This window comes from Vanessa atalanta, chromosome 18 (genome assembly GCF_905147765.1).
Source record: "Vanessa atalanta chromosome 18, ilVanAtal1.2, whole genome shotgun sequence".
Lineage (NCBI taxonomy): Eukaryota > Metazoa > Arthropoda > Insecta > Lepidoptera > Nymphalidae > Vanessa > Vanessa atalanta.
This window is the reverse complement of record NC_061888.1, coordinates 4,510,714-4,529,533: the sequence shown is the minus strand read 5'-3', so window position 1 is coordinate 4,529,533 and position 18,820 is coordinate 4,510,714. Positions and strand designations below refer to the sequence as shown.

Here is an 18,820-nt window from a genome sequence, read left to right as displayed (position 1 = left end):
AAGAGTATTAAATTGGGGATGAAAGTTTGTGTTAAAGTTTGACATTTTGTAAACAAAGAAAAGTAAAACAGTACTTGGTCTCACATAAATGTGTTATGTATTTACCTATAAAAGTTTGATAAATACATGATCATAGTAGGAAGAATAATGAAGGAAGGAATGAAAATTAAATCACTAATTTTATTTATTAATACAAAACATATATAAATGTATAACAACAATTAATTTAATTATTTTGTAAAATTATTTAATAATCAAATTTTACATAACTATTTAATGCACTATGGAATGAGTAAGATATTAAATGCTTTAATAAAATGTATGTATTTTCGTCATTGAATATTAAGTACAGTTGGCAGTCATATAAAGCTACTTCCATTCCATTTTTTGTTATAAAGTATGTATATTATTTGTCATATTGAGATGTACATTTGAGCCTTAGAGAATACAAACATGTATTTCTTTTATTCTATGTATCTACATTGAGTCCAATAAAATAAATGCTAACATAAAGTTTGTGAATATATTTGATTAAATAATATTGGCTTGTATAATATATCACTTTTTTTGCAAATTTTTTAAGGAAGACTTCATTTCCCATTCAATTGATTGCTTTTATTGGTGATATATGTCAATAGATCATCAGATGTTATAACACCAATCGGTTTCTGGATATTGCTTGATGCGTCTGAAAAAAAGCAGCAGAATGTTATAACATATTATTGATTTTCCACTAGAAGGAAATACATTGGAATAAATATTACCTGTTTTCACAACAACCACAAATGGAGCAATATCGAGCATTCTGGACACAGCAGCTAGAGTGGAATCATTTGAGACATCGATTTTATAGAATTTTTTCACAGTGAATTTTTCGAGGTCTTCGACAACACTGCCCGCTAAGTTCGCCAACCTTCTCCTTGCATTATCTGCTGTAAATATTCCTATTAACGATCTGAAAAAAAAAACAATAAATTAATAATTATTGATGTTTTTTAATGTGAATAGTCTTTAGTGTATAGTACATGTAATATGAAAAATAAATAGTATATTATTTAAAATAAGAGCAATTTTGTTAAAGATAGCTATAATAGATACATGAACTAACATTTTTTCGATGTAATATTTCAAATATTATAATATATGGAATTTTTGATAGTTTTAAATTGTATTGATGTTCATAATTAATGTTACATTGCCTTAAGGAATTGTATTTATTTTTCTGTTACTTGATCAAGAAGTACAACGACTACGTATATAAATAGAATTAATAGCACGAGCAAGAACAACATTAGTCCATTTTATTTCATTAGTAGTTATCTAAAAGGATAGAAACTTGTTATTTAAAATAAGGGCGCATTAAATATTAAAACAGCTATCTTGAAGTTTGTGTTTGTAACTTTTTACATATTTATTATATTTTATTTCAATGACATTAATGTCACATGCTTTATGGTCAAGAATTTTAAATTCGTTCGAAAATATTTTTCAGAAAAATCTGTTATTTTTTAAATTAGCTACAACTTTACACATGAAAATATTATTGTTCGCGCGCTATATGAAAGGGACGAACTTTGTCGAAGTATATCGAAAATTACAGTTCTCGAGCTAAAGAGCGTTAGCAAGGAAATTTTTAAATATAATATACTCTGGCAAAGCCAAAAGGATAAAAGGATTTTTAGCAAGTGAAATCAATGCTATAGCTATTTATGTAGGTGCTTGTATGTATGTATGTTCGACTGCAGGAATAATGTCGGGTGATTGACTATTGAAAGTTTTACCTCTCTTCCTTCTTACTTCTATTCAAATATAATTATTGTCTTGACTAAAAATTATTGTATAACCATAAATCTCTAAAAAAATGCAGTAGCATATCACAAGCAGAAGTCCACACTAACAAAATAAGTCTAGAATTAAATGTCTCGCGAGATTGCCGCCGTTACCTCTACCGGGCGTACCGCACGTATTTCAATTCCGAAAGGTCGGATCTCATTTTCATCGCGCGCGGATTAAATGACGTATAAATATTGTAAATGCGATAAGCGTGTGACTTTGTCAAAGTACATATTTAATCCACACGGTTTATATGTGAAGCGTTAGAAAATAAAACCAGATAATTATTTATTCTACCCGTTTTAAATAAAAGAAAAATTAAACTTATTCAAAAGAAATAGCATTTTTAAATAAGTATAATTTTAATTGATTAATTTTCGCAAATTATCAGCTTGTTTTTCTAACTCTCCACATAACTGCTGCAGAGTAAACATGAATACAATTTAAAAATGTACTCAAAGTAGTAAAAACGGATAGATTAAAAATATATATACTGAGCAACCAAAAAATATAAACCTTCAATGTTTATAGTATAATTTGATTACATTACTACATTGTTGGTCAGTTTGTAAAAAAAACTAAATAAAAAATAAAACTTTAACAATATCGAACGACGTAATTATGAAACATACCCTTTATCATCTACAATGTTGGCGACCGGTGCTTTACTCTCCCGCAATGCAGCGATAGCTTCACTGATTGAGCTGTTTTGTGATACAGATGCGGTTGCTTGAATAAGATCTTCATTTTCAGCAAGAACTTTGTTCCACCACCTGCAATTTGTATTTAGTTATGTTTAAAAGTAATAACATTTATTGAATTTTATAAGTATATCTAAATTATAAATGAGTAGCTCCCACCGTCCCATATTACAGTAAGATTAATTTCATCATATAGATAATACTGTTCATACTATAAGCAAGAGTGTATTGGGCCTAGTTCTCATGTATGTATGTCATAAAAATATTTTTTCAATTTTTTTTAATTTTTTTTTGTTTTGTTATTACATCGACATAAATATTATTCAATGAAAACATTTCCAAGAATTGTGGGATTATGTTATTCGTGACGTCTGACGCCTATATCCAGTTCGTCGATAAAATAAATTTGCGCGGTTATGTTGTTATAATTCGCTAACTTATCTCGCCATGTCAAAAGTTAAATACATTACTATATAAAGAGGTCGGCGTTAGGATTAAGAAATAAAATAAATATTTACATATATACTATATATAATACTATATTTTAATTTCGGAGGTTAATGATATATTAACAAAGTATTATTATAAACATGTAGTTGATGTTCATATACCTGGTTTAGTGACTAGCTTATATGGTATTAGAGCTGCGGTTCGGAAGGTCCCGGATTCGAATAAGGACGGGATATTAAGTCTATCAAAAATCCCCAGTTGCAGCACATTACGTACGTTGGCAATATTGTTTATAACCATTACACTGATTGCTATGCCATCGGTGTAATTGGCGTAATAGATTTTTGAATACATTTGCATAAATACACTTCAATAACTCCTACGTAATTTGCTATTCATTGAGATTGGATCACCGGGTTGAGAAATATTATTGGAATTGTTGTAAACAAATTATGCATTTTTTTATTTTTTATATATATATTTTTTTATCTTACTTAACATACATGTCTGTAATCATACAGCCTAGTTATTTATTGGTCTGTGTCGTTTTTAATCCCGCTATATTCCGCCGGTAGTATTTACAAAAAAAAACCACTTAAAAATTAATTTTAACTTACCACAATTTGTCATTAGCCGGGTAAGGTTTGAAGTTTCTCGTTTCCATCCATTGGTCCGAGATGAACTTGGTCATGTAATTACGAATGTTGTCCGGTAATAGTACAACGCATTTTTGTCCTGCCTTTAAATTCTTCGCGACTTGGACCGCCGCCCACATCACGGCACCACTACTGCCACCTATCGAGTTAAAATAAGATATTATTATCGAGCACTAAGTGTTGAACACACCAACGATACCAAGCAATGAAAAGTAACAGTTTATAAATTGACAGATTTTCGCAATCGAATCGAAATATAATCGCTGCCGTTCAGTCGTTTTCTTATTCTACAAATGCAATGATCCATTTGCGGTTCGGTCAAAGTTATATAGTATTATATAGTTGATATAAATAAGTAAAATTGGTCCTCAGTTAAGATCAAACCTAATTTTTGTGAGGAACAATCGGAACAATTGGATCAATAGGAACAATTGGATCGGAATAGAATCGAGATCGTATCATTATCGTTATAATTTAGTAGAATTGATCCCCTAGTCGTCATAATAGTCTTTGACAACGACATTTATCGAGTTAAAGACCATTGTTAAGTTAGCTCTCTTTAGCTGGTATAACTCTTTTTAGAAAAATAATTAAAAAAAAAATTGAATTTGAATTACGCATTCTATCGTTCCATCGACTGTTATATATGTTATATTTTCTGCTTCTCATCACTAGCCCGTCTGTTAAAAAGATCAAGCTAACTTGAATAGGGTATAAGCATTTTGATTATTAGTATTTTAGTAATATTAGTTAAAATAGGACGTAAATTAAATCAACGACAGAGTATATTGTTTTATTTCCTTTTGTAATCGTAAACAACATTAGCAGTACCAGTAGGTAAAACAACTGGTATATAAATGTCTACTATCAATGATTCATGATTTTCAATGACATATTTTTTTCAATCATTTACTGATTATTGCGCGATAGGAAAACTTATTTTAATGTTTTTATTGTTTAGTGGTCACAGTGTATATTATAATCTGTTACTTTAGTTGATGATAGTATTTGTAGGTTAAATTTTGTAATTAAATGTAAAAACAGTTCTCATCGAATCGTGATTAGGCAGTAGTACAAAAATTTAATTAATATATATTTTTATTTATAAATAAATTGTTTAATTGACGCGTTAAAATGAAAGACAATAACATGTTTTTTTAGCAATTAATAAATAAATATATTATTTTAAATTACAATAAGCTACTTAAAATAGATATAACATACCACAGAGTAATCCTTCTTCTTTAATGAGTCTTCGTGCCATTTGTAGTGACATGCTGTCTTCCGTCTTTACCCATTTGTCTATTACTTTCCTGTCTAAGGAACGCGGCAAAAAGTCGTAGCCAATTCCCTCCACCTGAACCAGACACGTTCCATTATTTTACAAAAAATATATTGATAACGTTAATGTTGGGCAGTCTCCTCATAAGAAGAAGGCTTTATTCGAAGAAACTTATTCTACCCCGCTGTTTCACAGGTGGTGGGTATTTGGTTCGTGGTTCATTGGTATTCGATATATATTTGGCATAATATAATTCTTGACATGCTGATTTCCTTATGATATTATCTTTAACCGCTCGGTACAATATGAAGTATTAAATATAATATATATGCTGAAGTAAATCTGCCTGTTACGCTTCCACGGCTAAATCACTGAGCCGAGTTCGGTGAAATTTGTAATAAAGTGCAAACGTGCTTTGCAAACCCATAGGAAGGACACGCTACTTTTGAAACCTAGAGCATGCGATACATTTCATTTTTTTATCGTTACGATGATCTTGCATTTTTTTCTTTACAAGCAACACGAGATTTGTTGAAACACAAGCATACTTAGATATACTTAAGATACACATATGTTATCCACTAGGCTATTTCAGCTACATAATTATTACAATTACGTAATTAATCTGATTTTGTTAATAAATATTCTTATATTGTTTTTGTTAACGATAGATATATTTTATTTATTGGGATGATAAACTTTACGCAAAATATATTTTATGTTTAGTTAATGACTCGATAAAGCAATGTTGTTTTGGTGACTTATAAACTCTTTGCTGTAATAGTTTTACATTATTGGTACGGTTTGATATCAAAATACACTTGTGTAAGAAAAATGAGTTATGCAATAAAGAGCGAGATTATGGAAGCGTGTACAATATAGTTTATCTTAAGTTTATCAAAGTGTAGTTATCGGTTTTTTTTTTTAATTCAAATACAAAAGCATAGTTACGGGTAACCTTAGGAGGAACTATTAACTGTACGCAGCATAATCCGTATAAACTGGTCATAGCAACAATAATCAAAATAACTCAGCGTTGACATAACAGCAATAATTATTTAAAAAAAAAATAATTAGGCCATTGTATGATTAGGCAGAATATTTGGTACTTCAGACATTTTCAATTTTTTTTTATTTCCTGAGTCCGGGACCTTGGTCCAACTTTACGACAGCGAGTATAAGATTAGTTTTTTTGTATAGTTAATTTGTACATATTTTTTAAATTATTTATTTCACGTATGATGCATTCAATGTCGTAGTAATAATAGACTGTTAATTTCAAGGTGTTCTCAATAATTATAAAATTGTCATTTATTCTGCAATATAAGTAATTTATATTCTATTCGTTTGTAAGTATAGAACCATTCACTCACGAAGGCGCGCCCTTCCACGTTGAATTATTATCAGCGTGCATTAATGTGTGAGACTACTAAGAGTAAAAACAGAAAATACATTTTAAATTGTATTATTATTGGTTTATTTTATTAAAAAAAATATATTCGTGAACTAGTTTTAACTTGAAATGAGGGAAATTAGTTGTATTAGTACTACTATAAGGCCCTTAGGTACCTTCTCTAATTCTATATTGACCCCTTATAGTATAATAATATACCTAACTTTCCACAGCTTAACTAGATCAATAATTAATTAAAATACAGTGTTGATAACTAAAGGGCAACTGACGTAGTAGATGGTGGTGTACAGTGATGTATTCATTGTTGTCTGATGACATCCTTAATGTTTGTTACGATATTTTACTTGACGAAATCGAAACCCAATATTATATATTTAAATTTATCATCAGCCAAGACTATCCGATGCAAAAATGACGATTTTTATAAGTTTCGGTAAATGTTACTTATATTGTATACGTAATGAATGTAGTTAGCATGTTAAACAATTAGCATTCATTCGCTGTATGATAATTATTTTTTGCATTATAATTCCGACAAGACGTCAGTTCTTACATAAGTATTTATCGTAATTATCATGAATCGAGTGATAATCACTGCAATTGGGCTGTATATGTAAGATCCTTGGATTAGTAATTGTCGATCGAAGATTTGAATGTAATATCTTATATTATAAATGCTATTAATAATAAAGAAAGTCAGAACAATTAATTGATTTTTTTTTGCTGTATTGTTGAATCGATTATATTTAAGAATATATATTTCTTGTAGATATAGGTAAAAGCGTCAGAGATGCACAAATGGTAAAGACATTCTAAATAATGATAAAAAAGTTTAGATTTAGGAACTGAATGAATAGTCAATTTTTTTTAACATAACTTTTCGCTGTAATCTCTTTAATTAACCGTGATAAAAACTATATCGGTAATTCACACAGCAATGTCTAGACTGATGCACTAGTTCAGAATGTCATTGAACAGAGTGGATAAAAAATACCTATATAAAATATTTTTGTGTAATAGCAAATAATCCTTTTAAATGATAAAATTTAAGTAAGAATACAGATAAGAAAATAATCATGGACTACATAAAAAATATCTACACACTTGGTATTTTAGGGATTTAAAGCAATTTATTGATTTATATGATACTAGTTGTCGGCCGTGGCTTCGCACACATTTTAGGGTTTGGGCATCAGTATAAAATGATAAACAGCAAAATGCTTAATAAACATAAATGAGTGAAATTATTATGGCTAAATTTTTTAAACAATAATATGTTAATTTTTAATAGTAAAAATAATATCAAATCCTACCTCATACATTTGAACATCAGATTTGTTAAGTTCTTCAGGCTGAGCAAGTATTGACCCGTGAGGGTCTACACCCACTACAACACATTTGGGACATCTCTCTTTAATTTTATGCCCAATGCCAGAAACTGTGCCACATGTTCCCGCACCGATGACTACCATGTCTACATTGTCATCCAACGACCAGAGGATCTCTTCAGCAGTTCCATCATAATGTGCAAGTGGGTTGCATGGGTTGTTGTACTGTATAAAAAAGAAATATATATTGAATATTAAACTACAATTCTGAGACATTATATATAAGACACTATATTAGCAGTACATCCCCTTCATACTGTTAATATAAAGGTTTACATTGGTTAAAATATAGGAACCATGAGTTATCCTTAATGATGATGATTAATCATTATTACTGTATATGTTAAATTATAGGTTAATCGTTTCCAATATAAAATTCTTGAGATTATTAATTTACAATTATTATATATTATATATATATATCTTTTATACAGATGCATCTAGAAATGTTAACATGTCAATATAGGCTAACTTATTTGTAATGATATGATAATAAATGCGCAAGGTTAGGGAAATTAACATATATAGATGCAGGATTTGAACAAACCTATAAATAGGATAAAAGAAACCGTAGAAAACTCAACACACAATAATCATACTGTTGTATTCAAATGATAAAATCGTTTACAAAACCTAGCTGTTCCCTAGGGCTATAACATTGTATTTTTTGCATACAATACAATATTGTACTTATGATTCAAGACATTTATAAAGAAATTGCAGTACTCTGCATTCAATTTGTATTATACATGAAATCTATGTGTTGATAAATTTTATGTTATAACTTTTGATGCATTGAAGTGATTTTGACGAGGTTATGACTGAGTTTATTAACTATAATGGTAGGTTTTAAAATGTCTTGTTTTTACCTGATCCAAGAGTACAGCATTAGGAATCTCTTTTGATAAACGCTTGGCAACACTTATATTACTGTCTGGCGACTCTGATGCAGCCTCTGTGGGTGTTCTGATGATTTCTGCACCCAGTGCTTTCAAAGTATTAACCTTTTCATCTGACATCTTTTCTGGTAGTACAATGATGCATCTGTAGCCTAGCATGAAGTGAATATATTTTATATTATTTTTTTAGAATTAAATACAAATATAAAAAAATATATAAATATTGTTGTTAGTGTAACACTTAATTTAAAGTCTCAAAAATGTTACCTTTTACAGCAGAAGCAAGGGCTAAACCTATTCCAGTGTTTCCTGATGTTGGTTCTATAATCACAGATTTACCAGGTATGAGTATTCCTCTCTGTTCAGCATCCAAAACCATCCTATATGCAATGCGGTCTTTCACTGACCCACCAGGGTTCAAATATTCACATTTTGCATCTGAAATGCATTTAAATTAAAACAACATATAGCTTAGTATTGTTACATCAGAACCATTTCATTTCAAATTAACATCGTAATTAAATAAAAAGGAAGGAATAACCACTTACACATTTCACATTGGATACCTTCTTCCTTAGGTATTTTCGATAACTTAACCAATGGAGTGTTACCAATGACATTTAATACATTATCCTGTATCTTTAGATTTCTGTCTCTAAAAGTTAAAATAAATAAAATTACAACTTAGTTATGTTTTTAATAGAGTTATGAGAAAATAGTATAATATACTTACAAAGCTCTAACAATGTGAGGAAATTCCTTGAGGTTAAAAAACTTCGATGTACCGTTTTCCATTTTCACGTGCTTTACGAGTTAACTTCTATTTATAATATAGAAACTGAAACATATGATTTGTAATTATTTTAATTTATTTATCCTAGAAAAAAAATCCTACATAAAGTTCGTTTCTTTTAACAAGGCTAAAATTTACCTTTTAATAAATTATTTTTAGTTAAGAATAACACGAGACACAAAACTATTGGCTTACAGTGGCTTACACGTCAATCTACACGCGTTTAATAAATTGCACTGAACTGAACTGAGCCACTGAACTTTGTTGAAGTGATGTTAGACTGTTTAGAGATTGTGTTTAGCCGCTGCTATTATAACCTTACTATAAAGTCTTATCGTTAATCGAATACAGATTTTTGATAACTTCTAGCACAGTTTAACGCAGACGAAATTAAGTAATAAAAACAAAATACATACTTATGTACATATTATGACAGTATTTTTTGCGCAAAAATACGTATCTTTATTTAAGGCTGTATAGTGTATAGTTATGACAGAAAACGTCAAATAAATATATATCGTTTAATATAAATGTACCTAATGTACGGACAGACATTCTATTGTTTATAATAATTATGGTATATTGTTCATTTTAGTAACCAAATGTACATTTATTATATTATTCTGGATTTTTATTCTAAATTGACGACTTTAATCTGTTGTATATAGGTGAATGAGCAGCTCTATAGACATTTGAAGCTTTTTTATGTATATAAAATACTAAATGACCTGACAGACGGTTCCTCTCTCATCTATGAATTATCAGCGTATTATTCTTAAGTCACTGGTAAATATTTGGCTCGCAGTGCTTATTAAAAAGTCCGTGTAATTTGCTATACAATATAAACACTATTAATTTTTTCGAAAGTTTTCAATTTTCTGCGCATATTTCTATATTTTATTTCCGTAAGAACTTTTTACAAAATGTACAAAGTATATGTATAGCATGGCAGATTGCCTGGTGATGAGTGGGTGGTATATTTCTATTCATATTCAATTGTGTAAATATTATAATTGACAAAAAAAGACTGGCTGTGTTTCTTTCGCCGGTTCTTCTCAGGTCAGGGTATTTTCTTTTCCGAATTGGTGGTAGTGTTTCATTTGACTATCAATAAGTAAGTATAATGCTTCTATATTGAAAAAAGTGTTTGAGTATAATTAAATATTAATATTTGAATTTTATGTTCGTATACATGTATATTATTTGTAATCAACAAATCATAAACAAGACATTATTTGTATAATTTATACGGACGGTGTTGCATGTGTATATACAGTAGGTATTAATAAGCGCATTTTAAACAGTTAAGTGCTCTTCTTTAGAATTCACAGCATGCCTCACTATACAGTATAGTATAATATGAATTAATTGCTAGAATATATTATTTAAATGTGTTGTAGTTAGTGCTAAGCGTAGTGTCAAGATAGAATTTAACAAATGCATGTTTTCTAAATTTTTGTATTGTTTCAAGTTACCTACCTATATTATAATAATCGTTCTTAACGTTTTGATTTCCGTTCAATGTTATATGTTGTTATCAAAACCCTTAAATAAGGTACAAACTAAAGGCTGAAACAGTCTGTGACCCTTACTAGGCTTTGCTTATATTGTCAATGAGCTCACCACAAATTACGTTTGTCAAGCGAACTTTATCAGGATTACATTTTTTTTTTAGAAAATCACTCAAATCGTTGAGATTCGACAAGTATTAACAATAAGTTTTTTCAACGAAATCGAAAATATTTTAAATTTATATATATATTTTAAAGTTTCGAAAATGAACTTGTAAGTTTGGCGAGTGGAAAACCAAATTTTGAAAAGATTATGTTATTCTTATTTGTAGTTAATGTTAAGTTTTATAATTTTACGTATGTGGGCTTTATAATTTATATTGTTCGTTTTATTTTATGAATATTACATATTAAAAAGTAGTAAAATTGTTACGTCTTTGATTAGATTTAGCGGCCGCAGTTTCGTTCGCGTGTTTTGATGAAATTTTAATTTATTGGAAGCATGCCTTTACGCGTTTCCCCCACATGATGTGGGGAGGTATGTAGGGCTTCCGGCGCTGAAGATAGCTTTCGATCTTCAAGTCCTAGGAGTTTTCAGTGTACAGAGACCCCCTAACCACAGCGACACTTATAGCGGGAGGAAAAGGTGTGCATAGCGCACGCCAAAGAAGACCGGGGTTTTTTCTTCTTTGGAACGCCGCAGCCCAATCGACATCGGACAAGTCACCCATCGCCTTACTCCTAAAGGATCAACCTTCCATGCAAGTATGCCCTTCTGAAATAGGAAGGTACCTCGTGATATCGAAGTGAAGACTATTCGTTCGCCACGTCCAGCAATACCACCAGGACCGCGTTCCCTCGGGCTACAGATCGTTCAGAGCGTCGATGTTTGAACGACACGCCTTGAATCGGTACTGAGCCTTTGAGAGACCCGGTCCCACCTCCTCGAGGTGTTGAGTCGTGTGTTAAGAGTGACAGACCTCAGATAGTGTGTTTTTTTAATGGATAAGGTAGCAACCTAATCAATTTGCTCATTTGCTAACGAACAGATGGCTCACCAGATGGAAAGGACACTATCGCCCATGGACATCTCCACAATTATAGACCGTCTCTAACATTTATTGAAACATTCATTGAAATGGCGGAGAGGTCACTGCTGGTTTTTTAGTGGGTATTCCGCTGTACTAGGGTCGTCTTAGGGTTTTAATTTAGGGGAATATATTAACACTTGAATTGAAGTACCTGGGTTTGTCTTTTTTTTTTATTAAATTTTATATTACAATAAGGCGTAGGGGTACTCAATATTTTATTATTTTGCTACCGGAAGAAATTGATCTGTTTCGTTGATAAAATATCAATCGTACTATACATGATAAGATATTTATGATTTTCAAACATAATTTATATGTCACATTTGGTAATCACTTATAAAATAATGTGAATCAAATCTTATCTTAATGCGATCAAATCAGAAAAAGTGAAGTATAACATTTATCTTGAGATAATTGATAGCTTAATGAAAGTGATTTAATCAAATATGGAAATTGCTAGTAATTCAAAGATTTCGGCGAATTGTACACGGTAGGTACATGGTATTTTTTAACCAGAATCTACAAATGTATATAATAAAAAAACCTTAAATACGTCACATAAATTACTTTGTATTTTAAAGAATATGCCCACGATTTTAAAACCAAATATTACATTTAAAACTCCTAAATCAATCGAATATTTTTAGTTTTATCACTTCCTCAGAGTCTATCAATATCGTTATCATGCAAATAATAATACAAATGCAGTTGAAATATTTTTAATGACACGCTTCTTACGTACACTTAAAACAATACAGTATATACTTAAAATAGTACAGTGGTCGATTAAATGGTATCGATTAAATGTATAATAATAAAGAAATAAATGAATGCTAAGTTCGCGCTAAATCAATTATTAGGTGTTGTTTATTTTAGCTTGATTCGATATCTTAAATTAAGTTTGTATAACGATGATCTTTATTGTTGAACGAAAATATGTAATTGAGGATATCATCACCGGTGGCCACACTCTCGGGTAAAAAAAGAACTGAAAAACAAAGCGGATCAAACTAAACAAAAACAGATAATAATTTGGACAAATTGCAAAGTTACGAATATTATTTTTGGTTATTTAAAAATATAGCCTTTAGAATTTATTAATATAGTCATTACTCCTTTTCCTTTTACATGCAGAATACAAATGCACTCTCATTTTTATTAAGTTATGCAAAACATCTGTTATATTTATATACCTTCATCAGATTCATAGATATTCTGACCGATGACAACAAACGGCGTTATATCTAACATACGGGATATGAGACCCATTGTTGGCATTCCTTTCTTTCCATTCTTGGCCAATTTATAACAATCTTTTATCAAGTGATCGGTAACTGGATCATTAAAATTGAATTCTTCAGAATTTTGGCTTGGCAATTTTGTCGGATTTGTTGCTAAGTTTCGGAAATTATCCTTTGAAACTGCACCTACGAACCATCTAAAATAAGCAACATTAGTTGACTTTTCAGTATAACTTTAATTGAATACAGTAGTTTAAATTTGACTAAACTTTTATTTCTTACCCTTTGCTATTAACGACAATGGCTATATTCACGTTCTTCATTTCTAACAATGCTTCTAAGCAGGTGTAGGTATCGGTTATGACAGGATAAGTGTTAGTTAAAGTTAGGTCATTGATTGGTTTGTTCCACCACCTAAAAGTAATTGAAAAATCCTTTATACTATGTACTTCTAATGTTTCCTTGAGCCAGATTGTATGTACCTAACAGCTTCATTGGTTAAAATTATATTTTATAGAATATGATAAACCTGCTACCTTTTCATTCCCAATTTGTATTATATTGTATTAAATAAAATATATTCACAAGTAAGTCACATTTGCAAATAAATGACACATTCCTTTCCTCCAAACTAAGCAACAATGGTGTTCAATCATTTTCTAGGATTCCGTTGATCTCATCACACTAGAGTGTAGACTTACTCGTATTAAGACACTAATTGACCCAAAGAAATCTTTTTCGTAAGACGTCAGGCGTATGACGTATATTTTTTAGACAGGAAATCGGTATACCGAATACTTTTGCTCTAATTTTGTAGTGAATTGTTTTCTTTTCACCATTGTTATATCACATAATAAGGCTTTGACTAAATACTTGCGGCATTAATCGAGTTATTTGATGAAAGGTTTCATTTACTAGATATTACAGTAGTGGTGATCTACCTCATAGTATGTTCAGGTGGATCCATAAATAGATGTGATTCCATCCATTGATCAGTAACAAACTTGGTCATATAATTCCGCATCCCGTCTGGTAAAACTACGACGATGCGATGTCCGGGGCCGAGTTTATTTTTGTGTGCTGTTTTTATTGCTGCAGCCATTATTGCTCCACTGCTTCCTCCTGAAGTTGTGACGTTATAAATTATGGTTATAATTTTGTATTCTTTATCTGTGTATTTATTCCTTGGTTATTATACATATAGTGGTATTTAAATCGCTTGACTTACCGCAGAATAAACCTTCTTTTTGAATAACTTCTCTGGCCATTAAAAAGCTTTCTTCATCTGTTACCACTTCATATTCATTAACCAACGATTTATCCATTACGATTGGAATACTTGAACCTCCGATGCCTTCCACCTAAATATTTATTCTTAATGTTTAAATGTTAATCTTAATGTTAAAGTGTTTGAAATAACTAGCCGTTGTTATAAACTAACATCAGTGTTTTATTCAATATTTTTTAACTAAACAGTAAAAATTATCAATTGGCTTATTGTTTAATTAAATTGAATTTATAACTTCATAATGCCAATGTTTATAATTTACAACATTAACAATTTCAAATAAGTTAAGCCATGGAAAAGATTCCAAATCATTGATGACTCATACATGAAAGTAATAGTAATAACTAATTTTATACTACTAATTCCCTATATAATTTTTTATTACATATAAAAGTGTTTAATTCTTATCGATACGTACAAACAACATATATATATAATTCAACACTTAGCACTTAACGTGCTAATATTTGTAATAATAATAATAATATATTTTGTTTTATATATAATTTTGTGTAAACTTTATGTTATTATAATTATTAGGACTAAATTCCAATAATAATTTGATCTTACTAAAAAAGGATGAGATTTTGAATCCACATTAAACATAGTAGATCCTTCAGGTTCAGCGACCACCATAATACATTTAGGATACTTCTCTTTAATTCTATGTCCGGCTCCACTTAAAGTGCCCCCAGTGCCGACTCCTGCCACAAGCACATCCACTTTACCCAAGGCATCTATAATTTCCATTCCAGTAGTGTCGTAATGAATCTTTGGATTTACACTATTTTCAAACTATAAAAATAATATAAAATTAAATTTATTTAAAAAAAAAAACGTCTTAAGTAACTATATTTGCATTTATTTATTTATTTATTTAAAAAGGTACATTAAATGTATATATTGCACTGAATAAGAAAAACATAGACTTAACATTAACCGATATGTATCAATCAAAATTAGTTTATAACCTGAAAACTTTTTTTTCTAAATGTACAATTTGGACCGGGAAATATGTAGATATCAGGTATTGCGTACAATATTTCATTATATTTAGCATGTATGCGATTAATAAGAGATTAATTTCCAAGGCAAGTTTTCACGAAAGGGGTGTAAAAGGTTTTCGATATATAAGAACGTAAATATCTACCTACGCGGAATTGATGTTGATATGCAATCGAAAAGCTTGCTGCACTTTACTATATTATTTACTATTTCATCTAGGAAATACAGATTAAGATAAATAAAATAAAGAAAAGATTAATATATTCACGTCTATTACGAAGAGATATATAGTACTATAACAATAACTGTTCCTGGTTTCTGTCACTTACTTGATCCAACATAACTACAGTGTCTGGATGGGCGTCCTTAATTTCCCTAGCTAACAGCGTAGGTGATTTTTTTGTTACTATAACATCAGCGCCTAATAACCGCATGGTATTCACTTTTTCAGAAGAATTTTTTTCTCCCATTACAATATAACATTTCTTTTCTATTGAAAAAAAAAACAAATTAAATCATTTTGAGATTAGAAGATTATCTAAAACGAATATAGAATATAGGTATAAATTTGTTAACCTATTAAGGTGGCATTTAAAGCGACACTAGTGCCTGTGTTTCCAGATGTAGCTTCAACAAATTGTGTATCATCATTAATATATCCTCCGTGTTCTGCATCTTTAAGCATCGCGAGTGCTATTCGATCTTTCGAGGAGCCACTTGGGTTCATAAATTCGCATTTAGCATCTTAAAATTAAAATATAAATGTTAATAGTGACAAAATAAATAATATGACAAAGTCTACGTTATGATATTTTGTAACTTTACGACTTACAGATTTCGCAAGAAAGTCCATGGTCTTTGGGGATTCTATTAAGTTTGATAAGAGGTGTGTTTCCTACAAAATCCAAGATGCTGTTGTGCACCTTATTTGCGTATCTATAAAAAATATATTCAAGTTTCAAAAGCATCCTTTGATGAATTAATGGATTTTATCCAAGAAAGGATTATCGATAAAAAGACTCGAAACGAATTTTGAAATTGTAAAATGTTTAAGCTCTTATTTAAAAATCCACATTATCTTTATAAAAGGATTAAAATATTATCTCTTGAGAAAGAATTTGGAGTTTATTCTCCTCGCTGTGTGGATTAGCAGATGTCAGAATTTCAAAAACGCAGATGAAACTGTATAGGTGAGCATTAGAAGAAATACTCTAACGCTTACGTAAACCGTCATGTACGAGATAAAATATATGAAGTTAGCATACGAATACATAATACAGTTTTCTTTTACAGGTTAATTTTGTTTTTCAATTTCCATAAAAATAATATTAAATTTTTCTGGAATTAGTTTGAACATAAAATTATTTAATTTACGAGTACTTTAAGATTTTTACAGAAATATTAATACATTTTGAAATTAAATATGTATTTATTTGTATCCTTTACTACTATTGCACTTACGGAGATTTCCAGTTATAAGTTTCCTTTCTAGAATGGGGATATTTCTGCTTTGGATTAATTAAATTAAACATTATGACCGTTTGTTTTCGTAGCAACTGAAGAAATAAATCTATATTGCGATTCTACACTCCTTTTATATACAAATTTTAAATAAAAATAAATGATTATTACCTACTCAATTATATCCTAGAATTAGAAATTAAAAGGCTAAATGTTTTTAATTGAAAGATAAACATTGAATATTCGCTTATTTAGAAAGATAATTAGCAGAAATAATAGAGTATTGTAGTATTAATTGGATAAGTTTGATTTAAATTTTCATTTTTTTTTTATCGTATAAATCGAACGCTTATGTATCATTTCGTATATTCAGCATTACGAGGTAGGATTTATACTCATAGTAGCTGTCTCAAGTGCTGTCTTAACTTTTTAGGCCTGGTAGCTTGTTCGTAAAATACTAAATCACGAATTGCTGTCTTAAAATCCGTGGTCGAGTCATAAAAGTTTCTCTGTTATGACATTCTTACTTCTAGCTGTCACTAGTACCATCGGCCTACGTGTTATCCAATGTGTGTGCCTTAGTATTCCCGGTCGTGTTTGATCGGATCCCGGCTGATCGGAGATTGAGAGTAATAGAGAATGCAGTTGTGATTGTGTACACACAAATGTATTGTAATAAATTCCTATTCTCAGGTGTCTAGTGTTTCGCAACAATAAATCGTTCAGAACGACTTTACAGTTCCAACTAAGCTCTAAAGTCTAAAGGATTCTCAAGGTCAAAACCATTCCATAATATGAATATAGTAATAGTATATTTGGTTATTGTTATTAATATTGATAATAAACGACAATCTGTACGTGTGGGTGTACTTTCTCAGATAACGTAAACTTCATGACTAAATGCCTGCTATAATTATAAATAACACTTAATATTCATAAAAGTATGATGTTATTGTTTTCCATATACACAGCGAAATAATAAAAATAATAGAAGGTGGGTTTTTGTTTTAGGCAATTATTTTCGTTTCAATTGTAGGAAATAGTACACGTACCTACATTTTAAGCGAAAAACATTCCTACTCCCTTCTTGTTCATCTCCATGCAAACACCGCTGATTTTTCTTGTGTTTCATTAGTGCTTCTAATTGGAATGTGTTATGCAGAAAATTTCCAATCCGGAGTAACACTAATAAAAAGTTATTAAAGCAGAAAACCATGTTAATAGTGACGTTTTCATAATGATTTTTACAGTATAATAGTAATATATTGCTGTCTATTATTTAAATATATTTCTAAGCTTTTTTTTTTATTTCATAACTTTGTTTTTCTCTTTTAAATGTAATTAGTTTTATTTGTGTTTTGTGGGTTGGAACATTTCTATCTAGCACGGTCCATTTCAAGAAAACATCATGAAACTTTACTCGGTGGTCTGGCTTTGTTCAAGTCCGTCGGAGGTATTTGCTTGTCCGCCTACTTATACAACATGCATGTATTGATGAATTTCTGCTTTGTATGTACAGATTTTTTTTTTATTATTATTATTTTCAGTGAGCGATTATCAGGTATAATCGTCACTCTCACCAAAGAAGAAAAAGATATAGACAAAAACAGTGACCAGTAATAGACAAATTACGAGTCGGAAACGATCTTGCAATCTTTGACGTCAAATTATTTATCGTTAGTAATGAGCGTCGCTGAGATAATGCTTGAAATTTCGTAAACTGAGTCATATAGGTCAAAATTAAAGTTTTATTAAATACTTAAATTTATTTTTTTAACAATTAATAGATACGTATTTACATATATGC

The 18,820-nt window shown here is 30.0% G+C and overlaps 2 protein-coding genes across 2 annotated transcripts; both read right to left on the bottom strand.

Annotated features, from left to right (window-relative positions):
* Positions 1–253: 253 nt before the first annotated feature.
* LOC125070789 (cystathionine beta-synthase-like) lies at positions 254–9,708 on the bottom strand. The gene is made up of 11 exons (XM_047680761.1): positions 9,556–9,708; positions 9,357–9,463; positions 9,172–9,278; positions 8,891–9,061; positions 8,594–8,775; positions 7,650–7,889; positions 4,865–4,997; positions 3,602–3,779; positions 2,466–2,606; positions 765–955; positions 254–688 (listed from the first exon to the last, which is right to left on the bottom strand). Exons 2-11 carry the CDS (start codon positions 9,416–9,418, stop codon positions 591–593), a joined length of 1,503 nt encoding a protein of 500 aa, XP_047536717.1. The 5' UTR covers positions 9,419–9,463; positions 9,556–9,708; the 3' UTR covers positions 254–590.
* Positions 9,709–12,874: 3,166 nt separating this feature from the next.
* On the bottom strand, positions 12,875–17,096 carry LOC125070788 (cysteine synthase-like). Its single transcript, XM_047680760.1, has 10 exons — positions 17,014–17,096; positions 16,385–16,488; positions 16,129–16,296; positions 15,882–16,042; positions 15,118–15,342; positions 14,488–14,620; positions 14,201–14,381; positions 13,542–13,673; positions 13,212–13,456; positions 12,875–13,006 (listed from the first exon to the last, which is right to left on the bottom strand). Exons 1-10 carry the CDS (start codon positions 17,082–17,084, stop codon positions 12,909–12,911), a joined length of 1,518 nt encoding a protein of 505 aa, XP_047536716.1. The 5' UTR covers positions 17,085–17,096; the 3' UTR covers positions 12,875–12,908.
* Positions 17,097–18,820: the final 1,724 nt, after the last annotated feature.